This window comes from Callorhinchus milii, unplaced genomic scaffold (assembly GCF_018977255.1).
Source record: "Callorhinchus milii isolate IMCB2004 unplaced genomic scaffold, IMCB_Cmil_1.0 Scaffold10, whole genome shotgun sequence".
In the NCBI taxonomy this organism is placed as follows: domain Eukaryota; kingdom Metazoa; phylum Chordata; class Chondrichthyes; order Chimaeriformes; family Callorhinchidae; genus Callorhinchus; species Callorhinchus milii.
Window position 1 is genome coordinate 11,773,110 of NW_024704751.1, and position 20,616 is coordinate 11,793,725.

The 20,616-nt window shown below is 45.0% G+C and overlaps 3 protein-coding genes across 3 annotated transcripts; 2 read left to right on the top strand and 1 right to left on the bottom strand.

The window, feature by feature from the left end:
* The first annotated feature begins 2,464 nt into the window (after positions 1-2,464).
* Positions 2,465-13,116, top strand: rhd (Rh-associated glycoprotein). Its single transcript, NM_001292975.1, is given in 10 exon segments — positions 2,465-2,670; positions 4,590-4,776; positions 6,376-6,526; positions 7,095-7,242; positions 7,847-8,013; positions 8,914-9,051; positions 9,803-9,948; positions 10,045-10,115; positions 11,654-11,727; positions 12,537-13,116. Coding segments are annotated over 10 exon segments (1,251 nt in total). The 5' UTR covers positions 2,465-2,528; the 3' UTR covers positions 12,564-13,116.
* A 231-nt stretch (positions 13,117-13,347) lies between these two features.
* tmem50a (transmembrane protein 50A) lies at positions 13,348-18,594 on the bottom strand. The gene is given in 7 exon segments (NM_001292960.1): positions 13,348-14,423; positions 14,602-14,662; positions 15,061-15,153; positions 15,677-15,744; positions 16,060-16,172; positions 16,841-16,940; positions 18,508-18,594. Coding segments are annotated over 6 exon segments (480 nt in total). The 5' UTR covers position 16,940; positions 18,508-18,594; the 3' UTR covers positions 13,348-14,377.
* Positions 18,595-18,879: 285 nt separating this feature from the next.
* On the top strand, positions 18,880-19,650 carry snrpc (small nuclear ribonucleoprotein polypeptide C). Its single transcript, XM_007904255.2, has one exon. The coding sequence runs from the start codon at positions 19,037-19,039 to the stop codon at positions 19,514-19,516; it is 480 nt and encodes a 159-aa protein (XP_007902446.2). The 5' UTR covers positions 18,880-19,036; the 3' UTR covers positions 19,517-19,650.
* Positions 19,651-20,616: the final 966 nt, after the last annotated feature.

The following is a 20,616-nucleotide window of genomic DNA, read 5'->3' on the forward strand; positions in this document are numbered from 1 at the left end:
AAATACTGTATCATTTTACAGTAGAAGGAAGGGCCAGCTCAAATCAACCTAACCCTCAAAATAGTACAGTATCTATCCTTACCTGGCAAATTATTGATAATAAATTAAAGGTTAATTCACCTGTGAAAATTTGGGAACGGATCTGAAAATTCCAGGGTGAGTATAAACTGATCTGCATTAAAAGTGGATTTCTCCCTTTTTACCATAAGCATCTATTCTGATCCTGACAAACGTATATGCCTAATGAAATAAATGGTCACAACCGCTACCCAACAGGCAGATAAGCCATTGGAACTTGTCCCCAGTTGAAAACAAGTTTCTTTTATCCCAAATATTCAGTACAATAAACTTCTGATAACTCGTCTCTCAAAGGGAAAAAGGGCTCGATGACGTGAAGGGCGCTATATAAATGCAAATTGTTGTTGTTGTAGTTGTAGCTGTCTACTCCGGATTGTGCAAGCACAGAAACAAGAGTGCTGCAGATTCCTGAACAAGTCACTGCCTATTTGCTTAATTAACAATGTCAGAACACACCCACACTTGTTTGGTTTACATTCTGTCCAATCCGCTCATGCTAGGTTGTTCGTGCACTGACCGACCGACGTGTACATTTCAGATAAATATTTGAACACAAATATAACTGTGAACATTCATTCTGACCCGTTTAAAGAGGACGGGCGGGCGGGGGGGGGGGGGGGAGAAAAAAAAGCGATGGAGTAAAAAAAAGGCGGTTGTCTATATCGTTGTGTACCAATAAACAGCATCCGTTAACAAAAGAACAAAAGAATTTGCCAGGCCAAAGAATACTGAAGTCCATCTCGTTCGCCTTCCGCCACCCTGGCCGTCAGTCGGGTCGCTTGACGTGCCGTGTCCCCAAACTATACACAGTATCCCCCAGAGATCATCATTTTCTATCAGAAATCTATCTAATATAATATTATATTATAATATGATAAGCCATTGCTATTCATGTGAACTCATCAGTGATTAAAAAACACAAAGGTAATGTCCAGTTCACACACCTGAGAAACCCCCTGAACACGACCAACGGTGGTTGTTACCTGGGCCGTTATTGGGGTCCCTCAGTGACCCCCCCGTCGCTGTGATTTAGGCTTCGGGACCTGCTGGAAGCAGACATTTTGAGTGGAACCTCTGGTCCTGCGATGTCATCAATGGAGCCTTCTGCCCACATTCGTGACATCACAGGGGCGGGCTCCGTGACATCACAGGGGCGGGCTCCGTGACATCACAGGGGAGGGCTCCGTGACATCACAGGGGAGGGCTCCGTGACATCACAGGGGAGGGTGCCGTGACATCACAGGGGAGGGTGCCGTGACATCACAGGGGCGGGCTCCGTGACACCACAGGAGAGGGTGCCGTGACATCACAGGGGCGGGCGCCGTGGCATCACAGGGCCGGGCTCCGTGACATCACAGGGGCGGGTGCCATGACATCACAGGGGCGGGTGCTATGACATCACAGGGGCGGGCTCCGTGACATCACAGGGGACAAGTCATGCCAAGTGCCGGCCAGGATGGTGGACCTCTTTAACCCGAGCGAACTCTTATGTTCTTACGTCCGGCCTTGTACCAGTTGGAATGAAGCCCAATGCACTGTGGGCAGCGGACGCGTATTTACGCCCATTAACTATTATTATTATTATTATTTACATTAATTATTATTATTATTTATATTAATTACTATTATGGTTGACGCCACGTTAATCCACTTCTTTGCATTTCGATGCGCTGTGCTGTTGGCCGGCCGGGTGCCCGTCAGCCGTGCTTAAGAGTATCCAAACAAGTGAACACCACCAAACTGCGTCATGTTGGCAGTGCTTCGTGTAGACATGAATTCCAAAATAACAGAATTATGCAAACTGTGTTTCAGACAGTCTCTCGCTCCCACTCGAGGCCTGTCCTACCCTTGCCAGCTGGATTACCAGCTCGTTCAATGGAAGAACTACAAAGTCCATTTATTCGAGCTTTACAACAATCAATCTCAATGGTTACCGACAAAACACGCAGTCGCGACACTTTACAGGTTGACAGTGAACCCTGCGAAGCGCTTTAGCACAACCTCCAGATGTGAAATCGCTTTGGGACGTCCTCCCGACGTGGAAGGCGCTATACAAATGTAATTTTGTTGTTGTTGAAGGGAGTTCTATCAAAATGTAAGGAGGATTATTATTAACAATAGAGATACAAATGGAAATGTAGATGAATGTAACAATACATAATTTTATACCAGAGGGGAAGGAGAAAGAGTGCGTAAATGTTAGCGTCAATTAGATACCGCTCTTAAAGGCAAAGGTACAGACATTTTGGGACTGCTCTGTCATTGGAGTATGTGCATTCCTAGAAAAACATTGCCCCTTGAAGAAAAAGGTGTGTCCGTTATTTCTTATCTTTGCGCTGCTTTTGCTTGTGAGCGAGGATACCAAAGGGGGACTTTTCAAGTATTCATTTTATTGAAATATTCAGCGAGGCAGCAACAACACTCTTGAAATACTGAAAGAAAACATCGCAATGTCTAACAAACTGGCTCCCAGCATCAGGCTGAGTTTCCCTCTGATGGCTCTGGTTTTCCAGGTGGCAATAATAGGATTATTCGCCGGATTTGTTGACTATAAAGCTATTACAGAGGGAAAATTCAGTATTACTTACCCAGGTAAGTGTGCATAAAGCTCTTTAGTAATAATAATAATCTTTGCATTTGTTACAGCGCCTTATCATGTCTTCGAGACGTCTCACAGAAATGTAAAGTCTAAAGTGAATTGACCGTATGTTTTGTGGGTGAAACTCGGCGGCCAATTGTGCACAGCAGCGTCCCCGCAAACAGTCGTGGACTGAGTGACCAAATTATTATTTTTTTTGAAAGTTATTTTTGTTTTGAAGGGATTCTTACCTCCGGAAAAGCCAACCGCCAATCGACTAACAATTGGGTTCCTACTTAATGCTGGGTAAGCGGAGGAGTGAGCGTGGAGCAAGAAAGCTTGCCTAACGTTTGACCCCGCCTGGGAATCAAACTCAGGTCCTTTCGCTTGCGAGGCGAGTGCTCTAACCATTGAACTACAGTATTCCACAAAATGAATGCAATAAGCTGAAATATGGGAAACAAAGCACTACAGTCCAATGGATCAAGCAACCACAGTTCAGCGTGTTTGAGTTACCATCAGTTCGAAGTGATGTTCTGTGTTCGCTCAGAGACAGTACATCACTATCAAATTCTTCCCAAACTCAAATATATTTAAACAGACAAACCAGAGAGTAGAAAGTCACAACATTTCAAACATGGGCTTTTAATTTTTCAGTTATGTCTCAAGTGAAAAGTAATGTCGCATATCACTATATTATTGCAAATCTTGCATACTTCTTTTTTTGGGGGGTGGGGGGTTGGGGGGAGTTGCAGCATTTTGGACACGGAGGTAAAAGACGTAAAGATGATGGGTTAAAGACTTCTTTAACCCATCATCCCGTCTCCTCTACCCCGTTTTCTCCTTTGTTCTTCCTTGCCATGCCTTCTCCTCCTCTCTGATAGTCCTTAAAAGCCTCTCCCTCCCAACGTGCCCCAGTTCCCACGAAGGGTCGTGGACCTGAAAGGTTGACTCACTTTCCTTTCTCCATAGATGCTGCCTGACCTGCCGAGGGTTTCCAATGACTTTTGTTCATCTAAATGTGTTTGGGGACGTATCTGAGTGCAAATTTGTTTCCCAGTTTGCCTACAAAAATAGGAAGCCCCTACACTTCACGGTGAATCTTGTGAAGCACTTTGAGATGTCCTTCCCGACCATATCAAATACAAGGGTTATTTGTTTGTTGTTTTATTTATTTGATTATTATAATTTAATATGTATATATATATACATATACTCCCATGGAATATGAACTAAAAAAAAAGCATAAAGCCCCTTTTCGGAAAACATCCTGAAAAATATTCTGATGAAAGATAAATGCGGTAAATTTCATCTCACAGAGTAGTGCAGAGAATAGAAGGGACAGTTACGAGTCATGTTGCCATGTTTTGGCTGTTGAGTGTGTGGGCGAGGCTATAAAAATTAGTAGTTAACAGCAGTAACTTCTAAGACAGATAAAACCGACTCACAAGGCAGGGCGTAAAACTCTTGACAGTGCTGATAAGAAAACCGTGGTCAACATAAACCTAAACTGTAGTCATTTCATTTTAACAGAAACACTTGAATTCTGGTCAGGTTCCCTGCACTTTGCAGGGAAAACTTTGAAATGCTTTGAGACTTGCTGGAAAGCTTTCTTGAAATAATAATCATAATACTTGCATTTGATACAGCGCCTTATCACGTCAGTAGGAACCCGGTTGTTAGTTGATTGGTGGATCGCTTTTCCGTGCGTAATAATCCCCTTTATAAAAAAATAATAATTTGGTCACTCAATTTGTGGGGACGCTGCTGTCCGCAATTGGCTGCTGCGTTTCGCCCACAAAATACAGTCACTACACTTTACAGTCTATCCTGTGAAGCGCTTTGAGAACGTCTCGAAGACCTGAGAAGGCGCTGTATCAAACGCGAGGATTATTATTACTTGAGGGCAGACCTGTTTTACTCCTTTTAATAGTATTTCAAGATGTCAACGCTGTTGTCTTCATTGGGTTCGGCTTCCTCCTCACATTCCTCAAGCGATATGCACACAGTGGCCTTGCCTTCAATCTGTTCCTCGCGGCCCTCGCCGTTCAGTGGGCCACCTTCCTGGAAGGAGCGCTCCTTGACACTCTGCAGGAAGGAATACAGATAAGTCTTAAAAGGTAAAGTCTCTGTAGATTTGCTCCCAATAAATTGCACAGGATGTTCACAAAGTCTCGTTACCCCCAACCCACGTTTCATTTTCTACACCGCGCGCTGATCGACAACTGAAACACGTGGAGGAATGACACTAATTATATTTAGAAGTCACATCATTGATTTCAGTACAAATGTGGGACTGTATTTAGACATCCAGACAAATGGCGTGTGCGTGTGTGTGTATGTGTGTGAGCGCCATCATTTTCACGGTAGATAATGATCTGTCACCATGTTCGGTATTAACATCTTCAGTAACATGGATGGATGGAGTCAGTGAGGAGGAAGTTACTGGTATCAAACATTGTTACACTCGACTACTCTGCAACAGAAAATAAAAATTCATTGTAAGAAAAAAAATAAGGGTGGGGTGGGGGATAACAGGACTTTGTGAGAGGCCCCAGGCTCCATATCAAATGCAAGGATTATTATTAATATTTATGCAGGAGTTAAATAGACACGGAAGGTCGACTGGACTTCTTCTTTGCTGTATATATCTGTGGTTTCGACGGGATGAATGTGCTTCTCTATTTTGCAATGGAATTACTCAACCGAGCAGAAAATGTGCGAAGATGCAAATTCATTATCTTCAGTTACTTGTAGATTTGGTTCCTCTTCTCAGGAAATCTGAGGAGATTCGCTGCATTTAATGGCAACATAAATCTCAATGAATCTGGACTGGAGGCCAGGAAATGCTCAGGTTTTTAACGAGATGCTCATGGTCGCAGGTTTTAAGCAGTTCATTTATTACTTGAGAGGAGCCAATGGCAGTGAGTAGATCTGAGTGTCTTTGACTGGATCCAAAATACAAGTCCCTTAACAGGTTCTCGTCTTGTAAATTTATGTTCCAGATTAGCTAAAATGTAGTACCTTGGGAACACATATCACTGTGCAAATTTGTTCTACATAAATACATAAAGACATATGTTCGACATTGACTTTGCTCCCTTAGAAAGATTCACCTGCTCACCTGATCCATTTGATTAATAAAAAATGATTGCATAAACAGGATTTTAGCAATTTCTCTACCGTTTGAAGTCCCAAAGCTGTCCGTATCATTAAGCTTCATCTGCCGTCGTTGGGATAAACTTTTGCCAGTTTTTAGTTCAGCCCTAAGTGGAATTTATTGCCGTTAAATACAATTACAGTTACACCATAGTTCGCACTCTCAGTCACTTAGCTTCCCCTTGACTGTTTAGTTAACTTACAACAACAACAACTTGCACATATATAGTGCCCTTCCCGGGAGGTAGCATCCCGGAGCGCTTGACAGTGGCTGAGTCTGACACCGAGCCAAAATTGCCCGCAAAACACACAGTCACTACGTTTTACAGTATATTCTGTGAAGCGCTTTGAGCCGTCTCAACAACGTGATAAGGCGCTGTTATCAAATGCCAGGATTATTATTATTTTGTTATTGTTATTATTATAAAGGTGCGATCAGGTGGTGAGACAGGCAGAGAGGGAAGGGGTGAGGTGGACGGACTCCGGGATGGGGTACCCAGGAGTGGGAGGGGGGGGCGCAACGGCTGAAAGCTAAGAGGATTTATGTTGTTAATTTGCAGTATAATCCGGGCAGAACTGAACGCAGTGTCTGCAGTGATCTCGATCGGTGCAGTTGTGGGTGTGATGAGTCCCATACAGTTACTGCTGATGGTGGCCCTGGAGTTAACCTGTTTCGTTGTCGATCAATGGTTTCTGAAAAGTTGGCTTTCGGTGAGTATCACAAGCAGGAACGGGGAAACGATAACAGTGACATTCATTTTTCTTGATGTAATTTTGCTGCATCACGTAATAACACTGGGTTTGTAAATCTCGTGTCATTGTTTCTTAAAGCCATACGTTAACTTGTTTCCTTAACTAACCCGAAGTTCCTGCTCCTCGTCCACAATATTTCTGTATTGAGTTATTATTGGTTCATTGACTTAGTCAAATAGTGACAAGCTTGTTCTGTGTTGACAGAACCTGCAAGTTATTATTAATTGGAGTCCTGTAGCTCAGGGGTTAGAGCCCTCGCCTCACAAGCGAGAGGACCCGGGTTTGATTCCCGGGCAGGGCGAAACGTTGGGCAACTTTCCTTACTCCACACACCCAGCAGTAAGCAGAAACCCAGTCGTTAGTCGATTGGGGGATGGCTTTTCCGGGAGTGATACAATACACAATGACATCTGTAATGTGCCTTTCAGGTCGAGAGGACATCTCAAGGCGCTGAACAGGGAAGTAATAATAACTCGACATGTGACAAGACGCTATAAAAATCTAAGCTTATCTTCTTCCAATGCAGATCGATCCAGACACCAGTGTAATGCATCTGCACTTGTTTGGCGCTTTTTTTGGACTTACAGCCTCGAGGGTTCTCTATCGTTCAGGACTTTGTAACGGCCACGAGAAGGAAGGATCATTGCCGATCTCCGAACTGTTCTCTATGATTGGTACGTGTGGGTAACTCTCTGTGCGAGTGCCAAACACTGACCCAACAACAACTTGTGGGCATTTACACAGCGCCTCCTCACGCCCCAGAGCGCTTGACAGTGACGGAGCACAATACCCAGCCGGGGGCGGGGGGGGGAAGAAGGGGGGAGGTGACCGTAGGCGCTGGTCGAAGAGGAAGGTCTTCAGGCACGACCTGAAGAGGGGGAAGGATGGGGGCAAGGCGGAGAGATAGAAGAAGATAATGCAGACTTCTCATCTGGTCTGGAAACTAACTGCGAGAGGATGGATTTTGAAAAAAAAAGCAACACAGGGGATTTAAGAAGAGGTCGGTAGCTTGACTGGAACTTGAGAGGAATTTTTCACTCGATTGTTTTACATTCCAAAAAATAATAATAATTTGGTCACTCAATCCACGACTGTTTATGGGACTCTGCTGTGCGCAATTGGCTGCCGCATTTCACCCATAAAACATACAGTCACTACACTTTACAGTCTATCCTGTGAAGCGCTTTGAGGCATCTCGAAGTCGCTGGAGCAAATGCAAGGATCATTACTATTAATAATTGTGAGCACATAACGTATACCTTTTTATTTTTGTCCCAGGTACTATCTTTCTGTGGATGTTCTGGCCCAGCTTCAACTCAGCACTACTTGATACAAGGCTTCAGAGGTCAAGAGCTGTTTTCAACACCTATTACGCGTTGGCGGCTTGCAGTGTGTCTGTGTTTGCTGTTTCCACTCTCGTCCACAACAAAGGGAAAATAGACATGGTAACAGGGTATTTCTCATTCTCTTCCGTTTCATTGTGTTGGCGTCGGGATCCTTATACTTACACTTCACACCAAGGGAGAAGATCTTCCTTTCCATTCACAATTACGCTACCACATTTATTGAATTCCAGGCCAGGGACTGGTGTGCGCGTCAGATAGTAAGTCGGTTAAATAAGTTACAACGTTCGGTTATCCACTCAAAAGCAAAAAAAAAACACAGAGCTGGAAAATCCCGCTGCTCAAATCACACGCGCTTCCCAACATAAGATAAGAGCACAATTTCACCTGAAATTAGAACTTGTTTGATACGGGTATTTAATAATAATAATAACCCTGGCGTTTGATACAGCGCCTGATCACGTCGTCGAGACGTCTCAAAGCGCTTCACAGGATACACTGTAAAGTGTAGTGACTGTGTACCTTGTCACACGTCACCGCAGTGTGTGACATTTTCCTTTGTTCAATGTAACAGACAGAGAAACAGAATTGCGTCCCTGTAGTCACGTTGTTCTGTATCTGATCACGATCAGTATTATTATCAACAATAAAAGAAAAGGAAATCATCCTCGCATTTCAAACCGCCTGTCGAGGTGACAAGACACTAACTATATCAACCGCCAGGATTGTTATGGTTGTGGATATTGTTACGTACTTTGGAAATAAATACACGTGACACTAAAAGATTTTTGAGAAGCAAATTGAGAAACTGAGCGAATCGAACTTCGAAATTTCTGTAGGAAGTCCCGACTGACAAGAGAAGAGAGACACGACATGTCAAGCCACTGCCAGGAAGGTGGAAGGCAAACTCGATGGACCTCGCTCTTCTTTCGCCCGAGAAAATTAATTATGTTTTTATGTTCTTAAGATGTGGTTTACTTGCCTTCCCGGTTGTACTTACAGGCCAACATCCGTAACGCTACACTATCAGGAGGTGTTGCAATTGGCCTCTCTGCTCCTCTGATAGACTCTCCGTACATAGCAATGATAGTTGGCTTCACGGCTGGTGTTATCTCCACCCTCGGTGTCGTGTACTTGAAGGTAATGTGGGCTGAAATTATTACAGCTGCCGTGGAAATTCACCTCGATTTTGGATCACCCACTTTATGCTCGCTGCCTTTCTTTCAGTTGTTTCGGTTCAGAGAACGCGTGCCTTGAAAAACCAACCAACGGCTTGTTACGACTGAATCTTACTGCACCGCCGAGCAGTAAGGTGGTATAGCTTACGGAAATAATTACTCTGCAGCGAACACACAAAAAAACAGCCAACCGCTCAAACCTTCACCGAAACGCTTTCGAAACCCGCCGCGACTTTATCGTCGCCTCATGTAAAAGCCACAAGCGCAGCTCGCAACCAATGTCGTGGCTTTTGTACACACAGGGCACTGTCGAAATGCATCGCAAGCAGCTTGCACACAAAGCCCTCTGGTTAAGAAATCCAAACACAGTGGAAACTGTCGGTCTAATTGATAACATTTATCGGTTATTTGAATTATTTGAAGTTGAATAAATGGTTGACGTTTTTGAAACAAATTGTTGAATGAGTCGGCAGCCTCCGTCCTGCAACATCTCCCGTCCCACCACCCGACATCGGACCTTCAGCCTCTCTGCCCTCACCCTCCCTTTCCCTCGCCTCCTTAAAGACCCGTCTCAAGACCCTCCTCTTCGACTGCACCTTCGGTCACCCTCCTACCCCCACTCTCCCTGCCCTTCCGCCGCAATATTATTTGGCTCAATTGCTTCCGATATTCCTTGAATTTGTCTACAATCCATAATGATGCATTTGCTTTAGAGATGTCTTGAAACACGTATGAAATTGCACGATACCTGTGGGGTTCTGTACACGCACGGCCTGCCTGGGATAATCGGAGGGATAGTTTACGTCGTTCTCATCTTTCTCACTTCGCCGGTGCCCAACAAAAGTCTCAATTATGAAGGGTAGGTTTTCAAACTCTTGTCTAGAGTAATAATAATAATAATCCTAGGAATATTATACTTTTGAAAGAGTTAATTTTTGGCCTTTGTGTGTTTCAGATCCCCAATCAACAAAGCAGTAGCCATAATCGTCACGCTGTCCGCAAGCCTGGTCACAGGATTGATCGCAGGTCAGTGTGTGAACTGGCATTTGCAGAGAGAGAGAGAGAATCTGAATGACATGAAATTTCATTGATGGGATCATCGCATAATGTTTTAACTCTGATCGTGTCTGGGCCGGCTGCTCGCTTCTTTATTAACCCGCTGATTCATCTTTTTCAGTTCCCAAACATTACAGCAAGTAAACTAAACGTTGACATTCACCGCCAACAACAAACAAATCCATATACAAAACATTATTAGAAAACAGACCTTTGCCCTGACAGCATTTTCGCAGAAGGGGGAGTGAGTCACAATACAGAGTGTAATTATAACTATCATATTGTGCTATATTAAGGAGCGTAGCAACAACCGTGTGAATGGTAGTTATGTGCTCACTGACAATGAGGTTCTTGGGACATGATTAGAAGAGGTGACTCTATGTGGCTGTCGATGCCCTTGTGGATGATTGAAGCTGGTATGAGACTTGGCTGTTGCATGTTCTCTGCCCCCACCCTTTGGAACTCCATCCCACAGTCCCTTTACCTCGCTCCCTCCCTCGTCTCCTTCAAGGCACCTGCAAATCTTATTCATCCAATGCAACAATGATGTCTATCTCGGAAAAAATACTCTTGACGGAAAAAAGACATTTGCTCATTTGGTCCGTGACAAATCTTTTGATTCAGTACTTGGGTCCACACAAGTGACCGAGTAAATTAATACTCGATCAGAACATACCGGTCAATTTAAGGCTGTGACTCATCCGTAACCAATGTCAGCCTGGCTCAGCTGATACTGCTCTCGCCTCCGGGTCAGAAGGTTGTGGGTTCAAACCCCCAAGTCAGAATTATAGTCCAGGCTGACAATCCTCTGCAATGAAGAGGGAACGTTGCATTTTAGGAAGTGATGATCTTCGGATAAAATGCAAGGTCCCGCCTGCTTGTTCAGGTGTACGTTAGAGATTCCGTGGCGCTATTCACAAAGAGAAGGAAGTTTCTCCCTGTGTCCTGGCCAACAATCCTGGCACGTTGCCGAGCACAAGTTGACTCCTGAATTTGCCTACGAGCACAGTCACTACACTTTCCAGTAAAGTACTTTTGAGAGTTTTGATGCGAAGGGCTATACCAAATGCAAGGATTATTACGAAACACAAGGACCTAAATAAGAATAAGACTAAACCATGTTACAGAATACTTCTTTCATTAAAGAATAAAGGCAATTTGTTATGCTTTTTTCACTTTGCTGAATAGTTGATGGTTCGTTGAAAAAACAAGCAATATCTAATACTCAAATAGATTAGTTTGTGAGTAAAGTTTTATTAAAATAATTTCGATTTATTGCTATCCAGGACATTAAAAACGAATTGGTCACTCAATCCACGTTTGGCTGTTTGTGTGGGGACGCTGCTGTGCGCAGTTGGCTGCCGCGTTTCGCCCACAAAATGTAGTCAATTCACTTTACTGTGTATCCTGTGAAGCGCTTTGAGACGTCTGGAAGACGTGATAAGGCGCTGTATCAAATGCGAGGGTTATTATTATTATATAACGCCATGAACATTTCTGCCGTGCAGGTTTTATTCTGAAGCTAAACATTTGGAAACAGCCCCCTGATCTGAAATGTTACGATGATCAAGCATACTGGGTGGTAAGCAGAACAGTCACTTACTTATACAAAGCATCCTAACCAAACAGTCTTGATTCCATTGGCAGAATAGAACTCATTATTATTTTTCTAACTGTAAATCCCCCACCCCCCCGCCCCACTCTCCTTTCCTCAAAAGATAGCAACTCACTGCCCAGTACTATTTATTCGCTAAAATCAATCAATATCAAAGGAGCCATTCCTTTTTTTGTTCCTTTTTACGTGTCCCATGTTCTGTTATTTTTCTCCTCGGTTCCTGTTGCGCAGCGATCAGAGCGCTCACCTCGCAAAGCGAGAGACCTGGGTTCGACTCCCGGGCAGAGGGAAACCTAAGGTAAGCTTCCTTACTCCACTCCACCAGCGATAAATAGGAAGGCGGTTGTTAGTCGATTGGCGGATCGCTTTCCCGGGGGGTAATAATCCCGTCAAATAAAACAAAAGGATGAGGCATTTTTAAAGAGCCGAATAGCCCCACCTGGAGGTCATACAGCGCACTACACCACTGCTCCCCATCTATTTTGGGGGTCAGCCGGGTGGGGGTGTCTGACCCACGCGGAAACCCATCACCACGTTCCAGAGTCTCCAAACCCAAGCTGAGAATCCCATGCATCCCACCCACCCCCGGAAATCCCACAGATAGATTGTTGGGATGGAACGCGCTCTCGCTCTCTCTCTCTCTCTCTCCCTGGAGATAGGCATCCTGCCTACCTAAATTCCGGAGAGTATTAGGCGTAGGTTGGCAAGAGCCAAGGCCTGAAACCGGATTGAAAGTAGATAACAGTTGTCGTGATGCGATACGATTTGTTTTACAGTTCCCGCACTTAGCAACAGTGAAGTAAAGGAAGGTCACTGGCATCTTTCAACGTTGAGCCAAAGACGAGGCGAAGGAAACCTTTCACAACACGACTAATCTCACAAAAAATCTATGCAAATTGCGTGTGTTGAATTATTATGATAAAAATCAACAGGCACTGGGGCATGCTCATTGGCTATATTGGTAATAATCCCTTCAAAACAAGTTGTTTTGTTAAAAAAATAATAATTTGGTCCCTCAATCCACGACTGTTTGTGGGGACGCCGCTGTGTGCAATTGGCTGTCGCGTTTTGCCCCCCAAAATATACGGTCGATTCACTTTACAGTATATTCCGTGAAGCGCTTTGAGACATCTCAACGATGTGATAAGGCGCTGTATCAAAGGCAAGAATACAATATTAGAATACAATATTTTCCAGTTGTGGCTCTATCCATAACCCACTCACATGCACGTGCCACCTGTGGAGGTTTATATTTCATGGCTGGCTGAGACAGCAATGACCCTACCAGCTATCTGAATCAGTGCTCTTTTGCGTTTGTTTTGTACTATTTTACTTTGTGCATTAAACAGGATCATCAAATATGCTCGAGCTACCAGTTATGTCAGGTTTCATGTACACTTTATAATTACAGTATATAAAAAAAACAGAATAAAGTTCGTTCAAAAGATCGAAACAAATTGAAATTCAGGCTCGTGGGATCTGGAGAAACTTAAGCAAGAAAAGCTGTAATGAATAGTTGCACTAAATTTCAGCTTAAGCTGTGCATTGTCACAAAATGAAACCAATAACGATCACATACATAATACAGAAGTAATAAATTTATTTTACGGGAAGGACTTGCATTAAGTAGTGTTTTATGAATAGTTACACTGCTGTTACATACAAAAGTCAGAATAACTGCATGGATAACTAGCCCACCAAGGTAAAGCACCCAATGTCTAGAAGTTAGGGTCATGATGATGCAATGTCAGTTAATGGAGCCATAATAGACATGGCTGTTAATTTGGCTGCTTAACATAAGATTCTGAAGACAAGTTAGCATTCGGAGGATTCATTTGTTCATCTGACCACCAGACATTCCACACATTTGGATGAAATCCTTAGGATGACCAAATATAGTCACATGTAGATATGTAAAATTCTGGAATTACATGATGCTCTATGTAACAATGTCCTCCAAATCCTTCAACACTGCTGTGTGTAAATCATTTTCAGTAATAGACAAACACAGCAAGGATTGTTAGATGGATTCGACAGATTGGCAAAAAATACGGAAAGCAAGGAATAATTTAGCCTACTTCAAGGAGTGCCACCAGGATACTTTGGTTCACAAGACAGATACTGTATGTCAGTTATAAAGAAACTCTCCAATCAACTGGATCTAACCCAGAAGTGGCCAACAAGTCCAACACTATATTGGAAGAGTTTAAACTTGTCTGTGCGTATACAAAAGCTTCTGACTGATGAATGCATTAAATGCTGCGTAAACAGTCTCACATGTACTTCATCTGCAATCCTTTGCTACGATGTACATTGCATTTAGACAACAGTAGAAGCTGCCCTAATTGTTTAGCATAATCACTCTACCCCCACCAGAAGGATGACAATGCCCCTTTAAGAGCATAATAGCAAAGCAATCAAAGCCAAATATGGATCACAAAGTCAGATACCCAAGACAAACCCTGGAGGGAAAGTCTCAATACACTCCATGATTCCATGTAAACCCAACAGCAAAAATGGTTCAGAATATCAAACGGTAGAGCGAGAGAGTTACAGATAACAGGCGTGCATGATAAGTTCTACAGGATACAGTCAATAAATTGCCACAACTGTGTATTCACTGCCACAAATCTTCTGTGCGGCCAAACTTGAAGACCAAGCCCCTGCAGAAACACACACAAACACAATATCCATTTAGTCGTCCAAAGGGTTCAAAAACATCCAATCTTTCTACATCAGGAAATACTGGATCCTGTAGCTTAAGCAAACTTGTATTTTTAAAAAAAAACAAAAGGATGGTGCCCAATTTTTTGATCTACTGTTAATTAAATCCATGCTTACCCAAAGAAGATAAAAGCATTCTGGAAGAAGACAGCTATACCAGGATAAACATCTGGCTTTTCTGAAAGAGAAAAGAAAAATACGTCCTTTAGTGTTTTGGTCAATTGTCGATGAGCTAGACACAGAGAAAGATAAGGCAAAAATATTATTAGAGATGTACAAGTGATGTGCACATAGGAACCTAAGAAATGTTAGGTGAAAGAACAAACAAGGTCCATCTAGTTCGCCTTCCACCTTCCTGGCGCTCGCATGCATGTGTGTTCCAAATTACCTATGTACTATATCCCATAATGTTACTTCCTAAAAGAATAAGAACATAAGATACACATACACCTGCTGGAAACAAGGGATATGCACACACTGATGCTGAAACGAATGATTTTGAGAGACAAGCACCTGTGGAATCAAATATTTCATTGTTTCATAACAAAGACTGGGGAAGTGATAATGTTCACCTACGTGGCACAACATAGCCTCCAAACAGGATCCACATGGATGCGATGAGTGATCCGAAAGCCAACATGAAACCAATGAACAGCCAGATTCGAGCACCTTTTAAAAAAATAAAAATAATGAAATATCACCAGTCTGTACAAGGCAATATACGGATAATAAACTGAAATGATCACTTTTAATTTGAATATGTAGAAACCCTGCTCCCCTTCACTTACGAAACAAAGTTAAGGGCATTCAACTATAAAATGTTTATTTTTTATTTGTTTATGTTTATGGGACACTGCTGTACGCAATTGGGGGAAAAGGACCAGGGGAAGAAAACAGCGAAAGTAAATAATTTAAATGCTGCATTAACTGTTTCTTTGAGTATGTTTTTGACGTTTTTGTGTTACACCCATTCCTTTGATCTGGTTCTACCGTCATTGTAGGCTTTGCTTGATACACGTCAGTGTTTATAAATTGCTGATGGAATCATTGAACACAGCAGGGACTGAGCCTGGGACAGTTGAGTTAAAAGGAATTCTGATACACGTGTTCGGAAGACAAATGGCACAAGGAGGGGGGGCTAAAATCAATCAGATGTCACTACCGAGCTACAAAGAGATAGGAACCAAAATACCTGTCTGACCCATGCATCCTTCACTGTATCCATCACCACGCACTTGTCCATTTGAAACAGCATTTATCCTGCAAAGAAAACCCAACATGTTTCCTCATCAAATTTCATCAGGATGAGACAAGGAACATTAGAAGCATGATAAATGGATCTGCAGAACGACAATGTTCTCCTTAGACAGATTGAAGTACAGAGTACCCGGGGCCACTTTTCAAATGATAGCTTTTGGGACGCTGCTGTGCGCAATTGGCTGCCACGTTTCGCCCACAAAATATACAGTCAATTCACTTTACAGTATATCCCGTGAAGCGCTTTGAGACGTCTCAACAATATGATAAGACGCTGTAACAAATGCAAGGATTATTACTATTATTATCTATACTTACATGAGAAACGCAAGTGTTGCTATAACCCCACAAGTGTGGTAGGAGTGATTAAACTTGTCCATTTCTGGGTATTTGACTGCTGCATCGATGATTATCCACCAACCTGTGAAAAACTAATAAAAACACAACAGGTTTCAAATTCGTACAAACACATGAAGTAAATAGGGATGAATAAAATGTAGTGTCTGCATTGACTCTAATCTTTGTTTGTTGATCAACACAAGTAATACATATGAAACACAATATCAATTTATTTGCAGAATACAGAACAACCTATTTTCATGAATATTGCTAAGGATTAACCTACATAATCTGAAGACAGATCCACCAGCCTCCAGTACCTTGCCCACTCTTCATCTCTTTGCAGAGTCTCTCTCACTATTGTGGAGTGGGTGAGTGAGTGAGGATAGATAGGAAGAAAGGAAGGAAGCATTTCTGAGCTCAGTCCTTTCCTCAGCAAACTTCTGACAGCAGCTCTTGTCAGGACAGGCCACAAAACATCAATTAAACACCCAAATTAATCACTCCCCATTGCCGCATTATAGACTGAGCCTTTGCTAATTCAACCATTGGCAAACCAATAATATACATTTTCATGTTAAAAGTTTGCAGTGGTAAAACATATTTATATATAGTGCCTTTCATGTCAAGGTCCCAAAACACTAAACAGTACTGGCCGGGCACCTGAGCTGGGGGTGGGAGTCGAGGGGGAAACGATGACCCAAAGCATTGGTCAAAGAGGTAGGTGGAGACAGACCCTGAATGAGGTTGAGGTACTCACCAACACACCAGCCGCGGACGAGGCGATTGCATTCCGTTTCTCGCTCCAGTCGATGCATTCGCACTCCGCGCATCTGATGTTATCTAAAAACCCCGACATCCTAACCAGCCACAGCCCAGAAAGAATAAAAAACAAAGTCACAAAAAAAACCACACACACACGCACTAGAATGGCATTTTTCATAAATACCCCCTTTTTATAATAAGAATCCTTGCATTTTGATATAGCGCTTTTCACGTCTTTTTTCTCGACGTCTCAAAGGGCTTCACAGAACATACTGTGAAGTGAATTGACTGTATATTTGTGGGCGAAACGCGGCAGCCAATTTGCGCCCAAGCAGCGTCCCCACAAACAGCCGTGGATTGAAGTGACCGAATTATTATTGTTTTTGTCTCTTGAGGGATTATCATCAGGTGTGTGTGTGTGTGTGTGGAGTAAGGAAACTTGCCCAAGGTTTCGCCCTGACCTGACCTGCCGGGAATCCAACCCAAGTCTCTCGCTTGCGAGGCGAGCGCTCTAACCACTGAGCTACAGGACTCCACGATTAATAATAATAATAATATTAGGAAAGAAACTACTCTTTTCTCCCCCCCCATCCCCGCCCTCTCTCTGCCCTTGGGGTCGGTGTCAACTACTGTCAAGCAAGCGCTGCGGGAGGGGTGGGGGGTGGGGGCACTGCCCCCGGTGAAGGGCTCTGTACAGATGTGATTGTGGACTGTGTTTTGGAATATAAATGCAAGTTGTTGTGGTTGCGGTGCCTGTCTGGCGGGGGCGGGGCTTCTCCCGGGCCACAAGTGATTGACAGGCGGCAGGACTACATCTCCCAGGGTGCCGTGCGAGCTGGGGGGGCGGGCCGCGCATGCTCAGTGCGAGCGGGAGGGGCTGCCATTGTTTTCCGGCGGATGCGGCCCAGTCGTGTGTGTGTGTGTGTGTGTGTGTGTGTGTGTTTAGTTATCTGAATTTATTTATCACGACGACAGTGGGAGAGAGAGAGAGAGAGAGATAAATAAATTCACTCAATTGAATTGAATCTAATTAAATTGAACATTACCTCCTCACTTTTATACTCTATCCCTCTGGATATTAAGCCCAAGACCCCATTGGCCTTGTTATGGCCTTATTTACATGTGTTGTTACTTCTAGAGATTTGTGGATCTGAGTCCCCAGGTCTCGCTGCTCCTCTACTTCTCTTAGGTTTCTACTGTATCCTGGAGTCCTGTAGCTCAGTGGTTAGAGCACTCGCTTTGCAAGTGAGAGACCTGAGTTCAATTCCAGGCAGAGGGCGAAACCTCGGACAGTGTCCTTACTCCATAATAATAATCCTCCAAAACCAAAAACAATAATAAATTGGTCATTTTCAATCTACGACTGTTTGTGGGACATTGCTGTGCGCAATTGGCCGCCGCGTTCGCCCACAAATATACAGTCAATTCACTTTACAGTGTGTTCTGTGAAGCGCTTTGGGACGTCCTCCCGACGTGAAAAGCGCTATATCAAATGCAAGGATTATTATTATTATTATCTCCCAAACCACAACAACAACCCAATCACCCCTCCCTCCCTCCCACACTCTCCCTCCCTCCCTCCCACACTCTCACTCCCGCCCTCCCCTCAGGAAAAACCCCTCACACCCGAGGGTTGAGCCGCCAGCCCCGGCTCCGCGTTACCTGCTTCCGTCGTCGGATGGCGCCTCAGACACAACAGCCGGTTCTCTGTCCCTCTCTTTCGCTCTGTGTGTGTGTGTGTGTATGTGTGCGTCTCTCTCGCGGAAGGCGACTACGCATGCGTCAGCGCCAGGGGATCACGTGCTGACCCCGCGAGCAGCGTCACGTCATCCGGGGGGGGGGGAGACGGACGGACACACACGCACGTGGTTTAAAGCCGAATGTCACCTGACTCCCGGGGGAGGGGGTGGGCGGCAGATAGAATCACGTGACCGTGGGTAGGCGGGGCTGGCAACGGACATGACGTGACGATGGCGTTGGGGGCGGCGGGGTGTGTGTGTGTGTGTGTGCGTGAAGCCAGACCGGAAGATCACGTGACGATGGAGTTGGGGGCGGCGTGTGTGTGTGTGTGCGTGAAGCCAGACCGGAAGATCACGTGAGAGGGGGGGGAGAAACCGCCGCTCTCTCGAAGTGCGCGTGCGCAGAGCCGCCAACCCGCCCGGAGGAGGAGGAGAGAAAGCCGCCGCCGAAGATGCCGAAGTACTACTGCGATTACTGCGACACTTACCTCACGCACGACTCCCCGTCCGTCCGCAAGACGCACTGCGAGGGCCGCAAGCACAAGGAGAACGTGAAGGACTACTACCAGAAGTGGATGGAGGAGCAGGCCCAGAGCCTGATCGACAAGACCACGGCGGCCTTCCGCCAGGGCAAGATCCCGCCCACCGCGCCGTTCCCGGCCCCCTCCGGCCCCCCGCCCGCCGGGGCCGTCATCCCGCCGCCCCCGGGCAACCTGCCGCCGCCCCGCCCGGCTATCCTGCCCGGCCCGCCCATGGGAGGGCCGCCCATGATGCCCATGATGGGCCCCGCGCCCCCCGGCATGATGCTGGTGGGGCACGGCATGCGGCCGCCCGTCGGTGGCCCGATGCCGATGATGCCCGGCCCCATGATGGGGCCCCACAGGCAGATGGTGGTGCCGACCAGACCCGGCCTGGGGCGGCCTGTCAGATAGGAGGAGGAGGAGGGGGTCAACTCCACGCCATCTCAACAGCAAAGGAAACTTTTAAACTGCTCTACAAAACAGCGCGTATCGTTTTACACATCGTTACATTCCCCTTCTTCCCCCCTCACCCCCACCACCCCACCCCCCACTCCCCACCCCACCACCTTAAACAAATACACAGTCACTCCACTTGACGGCGTAACCCGTGAAAGCGCTTTGTGGGACGTCTCGACGGTGTGTGATGAGCCGCCGTGTCGAACGCGAGGATTATTATCGCCGTCGTCGTCGTTTATCATTCCTCGGGATCGGCTCGTCATCGCCGCCGCCGCCGCCGCCAGGCGTGGCCGTAGGAGGTCGGCTCTCTCGCTCCCCACCGCCCCTCCTCCCCAAGGACAAGCTCGGGCGAGCTCCGGCCGCTGAGATACTCCGAACCGGCTGCGTTCAGCACGACTCGATTCTCCACGTCCTGAATTGTGTCATTGTTCGTGGCGGCAGATTTTCCGTGGAAACGTTTTCATTTGATTCCGATCTTTTTGTGTCCGGGTGAAGCGTGTGGAAGGGGGGAGGGGGGGGGGACATTCGGTCGACGTTATTTGGCGAGCAAGCCGCAAAATATCACCTACGACCCAAGGTCACTGCTGTGGATGGCTGACTGTGCCTTTTGTGCAGTTACGATTATTAGATAAATGCTGTTTTGGAGTTCTTTTCTTTTGCCCTGTGGTGGTCGCCTGATTCAAGTGGAAAAAAAACAGTGGAAGGACATCTAAAACCTATCGGCTAAGAGGCGTGACTTTTAGCGTACGCGTCGATCTGTTTTTTTTTTGTAACTGACTATCGAGTAGTTAGAAATAATCAGTTTCGTTATTTTTAAAAAAAAATACAATAAATTTCTTCATACTTTGGATACACTTTGTATTCCGTCTCTTGAGATGTACACAAGCTGAGACTTTGGTATTGATGGGTGAAATTGAATGTATTTGGGATTACTAGTAGCCGGTACATATCACTGCTATGATATCACAGCCCTTTTGAGGATCGCTCGGCTAAAATAGCTCAAGCCTATGGGAAACATTTTATATTGAGATGAAGCAAAAGTCTGCTGAGTTTTC